Source organism: Salvelinus sp. IW2-2015, linkage group LG22 (assembly GCF_002910315.2).
Source record: "Salvelinus sp. IW2-2015 linkage group LG22, ASM291031v2, whole genome shotgun sequence".
Taxonomy (NCBI): domain Eukaryota; kingdom Metazoa; phylum Chordata; class Actinopteri; order Salmoniformes; family Salmonidae; genus Salvelinus; species Salvelinus sp. IW2-2015.
Window position 1 is genome coordinate 5,496,254 of NC_036862.1, and position 11,293 is coordinate 5,507,546.

At 45.3% G+C, this 11,293-nt stretch overlaps 1 protein-coding gene across 1 annotated transcript in view; it reads left to right on the forward strand.

The window, feature by feature from the left end:
* The window catches only part of LOC111949927 (protein jagged-1b), a 56,853-nt gene extending 48,770 nt beyond the window's left edge, over positions 1 to 8,083 (forward strand). Inside the window, exons 10-13 of the mRNA XM_023967278.2 lie at positions 5,652 to 5,765; positions 5,858 to 6,072; positions 6,158 to 6,308; positions 6,449 to 8,083. Coding sequence (XP_023823046.1) covers positions 5,652 to 5,765; positions 5,858 to 6,072; positions 6,158 to 6,308; positions 6,449 to 6,888 — 920 coding nt within the window. The 3' untranslated portion in view covers positions 6,889 to 8,083. The remainder of the gene's footprint in view (positions 1 to 5,651; positions 5,766 to 5,857; positions 6,073 to 6,157; positions 6,309 to 6,448) is intronic.
* Positions 8,084 to 11,293: the final 3,210 nt, after the last annotated feature.

Genomic DNA, 11,293 nt, shown 5'->3' on the forward strand with positions numbered 1-11,293 from the left:
TCAATTTAGCCTCAAATAAATAATGAAACATGTTCAATTTGGTTGAAATAATGCAAAAACAAAGTGTTGGAGAAGAAAGTAAAAGTGCAATCTGTGCCATGTAAAAAAGCTAACGTTAAGTTCCTTGCTCAGAACATGAGAACATATGAAAGCTGGTGGTTCCTTTTAACATGAGTCTTCAATATTCCCAGATAAGAAGTTTTAGGTTGTAGTTATTATAAGGAATATAGGACTATTTCTCTCTACCATTTGTATTTAATATACCTTTGACTATTGGATGTTCTTATAGGCACTTTAGTATTGCCAGTGTAACAGTATAGCTTCCGTCCCTCTCCTCGCCCCTACCTGGGCTCGAACCAGGAACACATCGACAACAGCCACCCTCGAAGCATCGTTACCCATCGCTCCACAAAAGCCGCGGCCCTTGCAGAGCAAGGGGAACTACTCCAAGTCTCAGAGCGAGTGACGTCACCGATTGAAACGCTATTACGCGCACCCCGCTAACTAGATAGCCATTTTCCCATCGGTTACACCAGCCTAATCTCGGGAGTTGATAGGCTTGAAGTCATAAACAGCTCAATGCTTGAAGCATTGTGAAGAGCTGCTGGCAAAATGCTGTTTGAATGAATGCGTACGAGCCTGCTGCGCCTACCATCGCTCAGTCAGACTGCTCTATCAAATATCAATCATAGACTTAATTATAACATAATAACACACAGAAATACGAGCCTTTGGTCATTAATATGGTCGAATCCGGAAACTATCATTTCGAAACAAAACGTTTATTCTTTCAGTGAAATACGGAACCGTTCCGTATTTTATCTAACGGGTGGCATCCCTAAGTCTAAATATTGCGTTACATTGTACAACCTTCAATGTTATGTCATAATTACGTACAATTCTGGCAAATTAATTACGGTCTTTTTAGGAATAAATGGACTACACACAGTTTCGCAACGAGCCAGGCGGCCCAAACTGCTGCATATACCCTGACTGCTTGCACGGAACGCAAGAAAGTGACACAATTTCCCTAATTATAAGAAATTCATGTTAGCAGGCAATATTAACTAAATATGCAGGTTTAAAAATATGTACTTGTGTATTGATTTTAAAGAAAGGAATTGATTTTTATGGTTAGGTTTGTGCAACGACAGTTCATCACCCGTTTGCAGAAGTAGGCTGTGATTCAATGAGAAATTAACAGGCACCGCATCGATTATATGCAATGCAGGACACGCTAGATAAACTAGTAATATCATCAACCACTAGTGATTATGTGAAGATTGATTGTTTTTATAAGTTTAATGCTAGCTAGCAACTTACCTTGGGCTTCTGCTGGCCTCGCGCTCGCGTAACAGAGTCAGCTGCCACGCAGGTCCTCGTGGAGTGCAACGTAAGGCAGGTGGTTAGAGCATTGGACTAGTAAACGGAAGGTTGCAAAAACGAATCACCGAGCTGACAAGGTAAAAATCTGTCGTTCTGCCCCTGAACAAGGCAGTTAACCCACCTATTCAACTGGCTTTTATTTATCGATATGTATGCACTTCATACGCCTTCCACTAGATGTCAACAGGCAGTGGAAGGTGGAGATAGGGGTGGGGTGTCTACTTATCTTAGGCCGAACAAGAGCTTTTGGAGTGACAGGTCCGGTATTTTCTTTGTCTTCGACGGCGCACGAGGAGCCTCGACATTGTCTTCTGAAAAGCGTTCGGTATACACGGCGAATATCTCCGGCTCTGATTTTATTTATACATATGATAATAACATCATAAAGTAGGTTTTTTAACAGTTATTCAACGTTTATTGGGACTTTGGAGTTTTCCGTTCTTTGCGCCAAGAGAGGATGGAAATGTTAGCAACCTTGGCTAGCATGTGGCGCGAATTCGACAGAAGAAATGGACATTCTAAAACCAAACAACGATTTATTCTGGAAATAGGACTCCTTCTACAACATTCTGATGGAAGCTCAGCAAAAGTAAGACAACATTTATGATGTTATTCCGTATTTCTGTGTAATATGTTGATGCCTATTCTCCGCCGTGTTGGTGAGCGCTGTCTCACAATAACCCAAGCTGTATGTTGTGGTAAAGTTATTTTTAAAAATCTAACACAGCGGTTGCATTAAGAACCAGTGTATCTTTCATTTGCCATACAACAAGTATTTTTTATGTAAAGTTTATGATGAGTTCTTTGGTCAGATTAGGTGAGTGTCCAAAATATCTCCGGACATTCTGGGAAATGTTGCTACGTATTCACAATGTATAACCACGATTTGCAGCTCTTAAATATGCACATTTTCGAACAAAACATAAATGTTATTGATAACATGATGTCTGTCAGACTGTCATCTGATGAAGTTGTCCAAAGGTTAGGATTAATTTGAATATCTATTGCTGGTTTGCGAAAGCTACCTTTGCGGTGAATAAATGCGTTTTGTGTGTTTGGCTATTGTGGTAAGCTAATATAATTCTATATTGTGTTTTCGCTGTAAACACTTAAAAAATCGGAAATATTGGCTGGATTCACAAGATGTTTATCTTTCATTGCTGTACACCATGTATTTTTCATAAATGTTTTATGATGAGTATTTATGTATTTCACGTTGCTCTCTGTAATTATTCTGGCTGCTTTGGTGCTATTTTTGATGGTGGCTGCAATGTAAAACTATGATTTATACCTCAAATATGCACATTTTCGAACAGAACATAAATGTATTGTATAACATGTTATAAGACTTTCATCTGATGAAGTTGTTTCTTGGTTAGTGACTAATTTTATCTCTATTTTGTCGGTTTTGTGAAAGCTACCTTTGCGGTGGAAACATGGTGAAAAATATGCGGTTTGTGTGTTGGCTATTGTGGTTAGCTAATAGAAAACATATTGTGTTTTCGCTGTAAAACATTTAAAAAATCGGAAATGATGGCTGGATTCACAAGATGTTTATCTTTCATTTGCTGTATTGGACTTGTGATTTCATGAAAATAATGATAGATCCCTGTCGCAGGCTAGCTACTGCTAGTAGTTTTGATAGGAGGATCCCGGATCCGGGAGGGTGATGGCTTATGCTAGGTAGCTTATGTATTGGGGGCGGAGTGGAGGCGCGGGCCCGGGTCTAGGTTATCTCGGGACGAGTGACGATGAATCTCCCTGAAGCTGGTTGCTTGAGAGAGCCCCTCCTCCCTTGTAATGTGCCATTGACCGGCGCCCGGTTCATTTTTCCCGTCGTCCGGTCGGAGACGGGACGAGGAAGAGGGCCGTCAAAAGCCGCGTGCACAAGGGGCACCAGTGGCGACGGTGCTCAACGGCCTAGTAACGCATGACACACCCACAACACCATGTAGAGATTTGGACCCCTCCACGAGCTGGGTGGTTCTCCGACAGGGGGCATTCAGAAGGACACGATTTTTTAGTCCTTGGTAGCAACATCGGAGGGATTCAAGTACTAAGCAACCCATTTCGTGATAAGACGTGGGAGTCCAACACTGACTAAAGCGCACGAGGCACTTGAGAACATTCGCAGAACAGGACGACATAGAGGAAGCCCCATCCGATGCTGGTGTAGACTGAGATGTGCTGTTTATGTGTATGTGGTGTAATATGCTGAGGAGAATGATCGTAGCTGCGCGTTGTTGACGATGTGCATTGCGATATAATGTGAATTAAAGTGCTGCGATTCACTAGCGTGCTCACTCGTTGTGAGTTCAGTGGTTTGTCATGAGCAATGTAGGGTCCTTAAGGCTTTGTGCACTCTGTGTGTTTGTGAGCTGCTAGTGTAGTGACGAAGCAACGCGTCTGCGGGGCAGGGCACGAGTTCTCCGCGCGCTCTCGTGATGATCCCGATTGCAAGTTTGAGTACACCGCCCCTCACAGCTGACATAGTGATCGATTTGGCTGAGTTCCTATACGCAGCACTTTCACAACTTCCCAATCCAGGGCTTTCGTGGGACGAATATCTTCAGTGAGATACATGAAGAAGACTCGAACCTTAGAGTAGTGTGAGGAGGATAGCAGGTGAAAAGGAACACCCAGAATGGGAGAGTGAATCGATCTTGAGACCCGACAATACCTGAGTGATTGATCTATGAGGTGACTGGATTTCTCCTCGCATGAAGCTCTGCGCTATGTGATAGCGATCCCTGAGTAGGTACTGAGACACGACATCGGACCGTCATACAACAAACAGAGACCGCGTCCTTTTCTCTCACTTACATCTGGCCTCCGTGTTACTCTAGACGAGGGGTTCGTGCCATCAGCAGGGATCTGCGGCGTCCAGCTCCAGCTTGGACTTCCCAGTGAGAAGTCCCGAGCATCAAGATCTACATGCCACAAGGTGCCAGCGAGTCCGAGGGCAGACCTGACACAGGGAGCTACTTGCAGAAACCCACTGGGCCATCGCACTGCTTGGCATACGGATTCGCATCCACCCCATCGGACCTCGGGTCTTGTTTGTCGTCCTACACACAGTCTGAGACCGACACACCACTATCTAGAGATGCCGAGAGCGAACAACTATCACATTTCTCACAATCACTAAGACATGCACAGTACACAACAACTCCATCTTATTTCTTCACCGGTTCGCCACCCTCCAATATACTCAACTCTGAATGATTCTCAACAGATATTGAGCCCCGCCCAGCCTGGCAGAGCAACATTCACAAAAGCAACCATATCCACCAATTCATATGTATATCACGGGGACAGTCAGCAGCCAGGCACATCAAGTGCAAAACCAACACATTCAATCTCACATCTCAACACACAAATAGGAGTTGTCAGGAGGATGCGTGCAGGATGGGATATTTGACTAAGAACGTTAGAGGAAATTCCGATCATACACATTACTCACACTCAATTCATCTCGGTTGAGAAAGTATCGTTTCAGTTGTCTAACCTTTTATTTTTAGCTTGTGCTGCCCATGATTATGTTAGTAATGTCATGCAGTCGTTCTCCTTTTAATGTATAGCGAACGGCCCTGGTAACGCATAGAACTTCGTTCTCAAGATCGTGACACGTGGGTTCTTCTGCTAAATAAATATGAACCAGAGATAGCAAATAAAAATACCTATTTATATGACAAAAAAGAAGATAGATACTATGCAGCAAAGCTTGATTCAGGTGACGCGTGTCGGTAGTCTGAAATGTTAGCCCAATAAGTAGGCGTATCACACATTTTATTGATGTATTATATTAAGTTAAAATAAGTGTTCATTCAGTATTGTTGTAATTGTCATTATTACAAAATAAAAAAATTGTCTGATTAGTCGGTATCGGCTTTTTTTGGTCCTCCAATAATCGGTATCGGCGTTGAAAAATCATAATCGGTCGACCTCTAGATAAGACGCCCACACACAGACACACAGACAGAGACACGCGCACGCACGCACACACACACACACACACACAGCCTCTGGCTTAATTTAGCTTTATTGGGCTAACATTTCAGCTACCACAGCCTCTGTCATCTTTGTTATTTCTCTTTTTAAAAGGTTTATTGCTCTCTGTATATATGACCGTGTAGATGTGAGTTATGCCAGGCTCTTACAAAAGGACTGCTGCTTTAAATTGGCGCAAGCTAAAAAATTGTCCTGAGACTCCACCAGTGATTTTATTGATGTGTTCTCTCTCTACTTCCCATCTCTCTCCACAGACACCAACGAGTGTGACATGGGTGTGTGTGTCCATGCCCGCTCCTGCCGTAATCTGATTGGTGGATACCTGTGTGATTGCCTGCCAGGCTGGGCGGGGCCAAACTGTGACATCAGTGAGTATAAGGTCAAGGATGGAGAAAGATGGTGTGTGTGTGTGTGTCTATGTGATTGAGTGTGCTGATCTATGTGTCTCTCTGTTCTGTAGGGAACAGCAGTTGCCAGGGGTTGTGTCTAAACGGAGGCCACTGTGAGGACTCTGTGTCAGGCTCACGCTGCCTGTGTGTGCCTGGTTTCTCTGGGAAGCACTGCCAGACTGGCCCCAGTCCCTGTGATAGCACCCCCTGTCAGCACGGAGGCCAGTGTGTGGACAAGGAGGAGCTGTGTAGCTGTCCGATCGGCTACTCAGGGACGTACTGCGAGGTCAGACTCCATTCTCAGATTCGTCATCTTCCCATTGGTTTTCTGTATCCTCCTCACATATTTTGTTCTTGTTCATATTGTCCAGGTGGTGGTGGATCTGTGCAATCCCAACCCATGCCAGCAGGGGGTGCCCTGTCGGAGCACCGAGGGGGGGTACATGTGTGCCTGCCCCGAGGGTTACTATGGTAACGAGTGCACAAGCCTTAAGGACCCCTGTCATGGCCAACACTGTCCAGGTGAGGCGTAGTGGAATGAGATTTTTTTCACATTATATGTGTGTACAGGTGTGTTTGTTAACTAACTAACTTGTCTCCCTCTCTCTCTCTTTCTCTCTCTCTCTCTCTCTCCCTCTTTATTTCTCTCTGTGTCTCACTAGGTGCCATGTCGGACCCAGCTCGTGGAGGGGTCAATCTCTACATGGTGTTGGTGGGTATGTCAGCGTTAGTAACGGCGTGCGGCTGCGCAGCCTGCGCCCTCCTCCTCTCCCGCCTCCACCGACGACGGAAAAAGACGCAGGGCGGGCCCCGGGAGGAGGGCATCAACAACCAGAGGGAGTTTGTCACCCTCGTCCGAAACCTAGACCGCCCCGCGCCCCTCCTGCCCCCTCTCACCCCCAACACCACCGCCCACACCCCTGTCCCTGTACCGCGCTGCTGCGAGGAGATCGAGCTCACTCTGCCCCCCTCCCCGGCCCACTCACAACTCTCCCCTGCACTCAAACCCTCAACCCCCGCCGCCAAACAGGACATCTCCAACCTGGAGAGGGAGAAGCTCAACCGCTTCCACTACTCAGACAATCAGGAACTGGAGGTGTGACCTTTGAACTCTCAGAGGCTTTTATTATTTTGCGTCCACTTCTCTYTGCCTGGCCCTGGACCCCAGCGCTGTGCCATGCTGCATAGGTTCCTGTGGTGATGACCTCACCCTGACCCATCCCTCTCTGAGTTGACTCCTCATCTTTTGTGAGCTGAGATTGTCATCTGCTAAATAGCACATATTGTTGGTGTAGAATGCTGGGCCTACGGGGTAGCTGAGCAGATCATCAAGAAACAGCATGGCGGTGAACTTTAACCTCCGACTTATGACATCATGCACTTCTGACCTGCTGACCCCGGAGCTAATCTTATGAGGGTTGGCCTTGAGTTAGAGTCTGGCTTGTGTCTGAGTGTCTCTGTGTTTTATGGGAACAACTGTGAGGAGCCATTTGAGCCATTCCCCAGGTGTTAATGTCCCTCTGTAGGCACCCCACTGCTCTGGTTGCCCTGGAAGGCCTAGATGGCCTGCTAGTGATATCTGTAACTAGACCGCTACGGAGACTGTAGACCTGCACTGTGGCCTCCTGGGCCGTAAGGCAACTGACAGGGGATGGGAGGGAAGGGCAAAGTGGTTTTAATTCCAATTAGTCCATTTCCACATTCATTATTGAAGGATAAACGGTGGTATAATTATTGTGTGTGTGTGTGTGTGTGTGTGTGTGTGTGTGTCTKYGTGTCTGCGTGTGTCAGTGCGAGATGTGTGTACGCGTGTCAGTGCGAGGTGTGTGTACGCGTGTCGGTGCGAGGTGTGTGCGTGTGATAAGCATTACAGACCGTCATGCCTGTTGCCAGGAGAGAGAGAGAAAATGACTGAAGGAGCAACAAAAGAGCAAAAAAGAATCAATGAATGCAAGCTTTAGATAAAAAAAGAGGGAAAGGTCAGACAAGAGAGTAGAGCCTGACCCCAATCCATTTGAACCATGAGAGAACTGAGTTAAAACACGACACTGTTGCCTGTGCCGTCTCTGTAACACACTGCAGTTGTCGAAGATGTCAAATGTTTTTTTATACCTATGTGTAAAATAGCTCTGTTGTATATATGTTGTACATATTGGTATTGTTTTTTTTTTGTACTGTGGTTTGTCTCTGAATGTCGCTGTTTTACTTCGCTCTATTTGTCCTCTCTCTCCTTCCATTCGTCTGGGGCTGCCAGCAGGTGTGGATCGTAATTAAAGTGCATTTACCTTCCAAATCCATGTTTGTGTCACGGTGTTATTTGTGTCTCAGATCCAACACAAATGGATAGGTGAATAGATAGCTTTCAACCAATCCCGTCGCGGTAGATCAGTGAGTTCATCAAGGGAGGTAGGAAGGAAAGACATTTTCAAGTCGTTGAATGGGTCATGCAGTTCCATGGCTGGTAGAGCCATTCTATTCCACCAGTACTGGGAGTCCAGAAAGGATATTCCATCATGGAGAGCATGGCTGTAACCATGACTGTGTCGCCAGATCACGCAACACACACATACACAACCCCACAGCAATCACTCAAACCTAACACAACCACTCATGCACACACAGAGCGATTGTAATTGTGCCAGGAAAAACTAAGGATGTAACACCTGACCGGCTTTGATATCCCAAAATGATTTAATTGCCTGTGAGAGACTTTCTTAGTGTGTGTGTCCCTGTACCTTTATGTTAGAGAGCAAGAGATACTGTAAGTGGTTTCACAATACAGTGAGAATGAATATGTGATTTATATGTGTGCGTGTGTTGTGAGAGAGAGAAAGTGAGAGGTCACAGCAGTTAGAGTGAGCAGGCTTATGGCTATGACGAATGTGACCTTTGCCCTTCTCAGACAGGCTAAAGGGTGGAAAATGACCATGGGCTTCCCGTCCCCATCCTGGCCACAACGAAATGTAGGAAATAGAGTTTCTACCACACACACACACACACACACACACACACACACACACACACACACACACACACACACACACACACACACACACACACACAAAATCACTGCATTGTAGAGACCTCTTCACACCTGCTATGCAGCTCAGGATGTGTCTCTTATACACATCTAGATGTGTATAAGAGACAGCTTCACACCTGCTATGCAGCTCAGGATGACTCCATAACCCACCCATCATCAACCATACATACAGAAAGGGTCAAAGTTCCTCATTGTACAAAGTTTCAAGTTCCTTGTTCATCGATCATCCATTGATTTTGCCATCATACTAATGCAGGGTATATATTACACATTCCATTTATGGTGATGTATCCTATTGGCTGTTCAGTCCAATGGTACTCGAGTGTGAGTTTGTCCACTTGGCATCTCTTGGATTCCTGTATGTATGCCCCTGCAGCTTTGAATCCATGAACTGGGGGTCAAGGTTAAAATCACAGAGGGTGGTTTCAATGTTTCTACCAGTTCCTCCAGATCTATTTTGAGGAACCAGATACCAGCAGCTGTTGTAAACCTGCAGTGTTCGTTCTGGCCTCTCGATATTCTTGTCAGAAATTAGCTTTAGAGTGCTTGAAACTAGTGATGTTGAAATTATCAAGTTTCCTACAGGTTTCCTCATGGTTTTATTTCTAATCATGTTATACATTTTCTGGGGTTTTGTGGAGGAAAACGAAGTGATTCGAGCATAACAAGTCAACCCTGTTACCCATAGAAGTTAGGTTAGAAATGTTTGAACAATTATACTTTTATTTGGGAAGATTGCATTCAATTGCCACTCCCTGTTGCACACAACAAGCTTCCATTCCCCCTGTCACAAGGGGATTTATGGCTGATTTAAGAAGAAATCGTCAACCCTGTTACGGTCAACCCTGTTATGGTCAACCCTGTTACTTTATTTGGCACTGGATAGGAACTTACTTTTATTATTWTTTTTTTACGTGTTTTTTATGCAGAATGTAAAAATTGGACGAAATCAAGTTAGGCTACACTCATCAAAACGCACCGAATCGGTGGAACGACCGACCCCCATTTTCAATGTCAACATAACTCACACGTGTGGGTTAGGTATGATAAATATAAACCATTTGTCCCTCAAAAGTGTCATTTTTGGGAAATATTTCTGAAACCTCCAACTGAAATTGAACTCGACAGATCTCACTTTCTTCATATTCAAAGCAGCAGGGCATGTAGAATCATCTCAAAAGGGTCCTCGCTGAGTTTTGCTGAAGCTTTATCATCTGACAATGACTTCAGAGGTATGAGAGAACCATTAGGTTACTGAACCATGAAGAAAGGATAGGTCCTGTAACGCCATCTGGTGGCCAATCAAGTTAGTAATTCTGTTTACAGCCAGTGAGTTGCCGACGACAATTGTGACTGGTGTGCAGCCATCCTTCATAGCAGTAGGCGAGCTACCACCTCCAGCCGTGGCCAGCCTCTGGCATCGTACTCACCGCCAACGGATGGGCCCCAGCAGACCTGCACCAGCTGAGTTACAGGGTCCTTTGCCACACCTGGGGCGTTCCATGGCGCGGCCCAAGACTGCTTTTGTGTCCTTGTGCATTCTCCTCACGGGGCGGCACCTAAGCCCCTTACGTGAACCAGAGCAGCCACCCTCCTGGCCCCCATGGTTCTCTAAAATGACACTGGCTATCAGCTGCCCCTCTAGTACTGCCAGAGGCACACGAGAACTCGATCCTGTCTGGTCCCTTAGCTGCTCTGCCCCTCTGCCCTGCCTGTCATGCCGGATAGGATTATGCACGCGAGGACTAAACTCCCCATTGAGGCCTGTGGCCTTTTAGAGACTGTGCCATTTAGGTTAGAGCCCTTTTCGTGGATGTTCATATTTCCAAAACATATATTTCAGTCCTATGTATCTTTAAAAACACAACAATTTTACTAGCAAAGACAGTACAGCATGAAGCCAGGAACTGCTTCTCCAGTAGAAATCCCTGATCACGCTTGTAGTCGATGTCATAGCGACGTTGGCTAGCTAAATTCACGCACAGAAACACGTCATCGGGTCTAACGGTCATATCACGCCTAACTGCTCATGTGCAGGCCGTCACCATCAAAGGCACTCCGATATAAAGTTGTTTTTGACGAAAATGAAAACATGTCAGTTTGTCACCTTCACAAGGTCTGAGTAATAACATGTTCAACTACTTAAAACATTGGCTAGAATCTAGGTTGTGCCTTTAGATTTAGAGAAAATGAACAACTATGGAAGAATGTTTTCCTTCTCTCGTTGACTTCTTAAACCCAAAATCCCAACCTGGTCTGCTTGGTCTGTTTCAAAAGCGTTCCCGGAAGTCTTGCGATGTTGCGCCTCTGGGGTAAGAAACTCTGTGTTATTAGGTATATAACATTTTATCATTTAAAAACGACACACCAGTGGCCATGAGATGGGGAGATGGGGGAATGCACAAGCCTTCTGGAAGATCTGATGAAGGAGAAGATGGCGAACAGGAATAAAAGGAGAAAATTG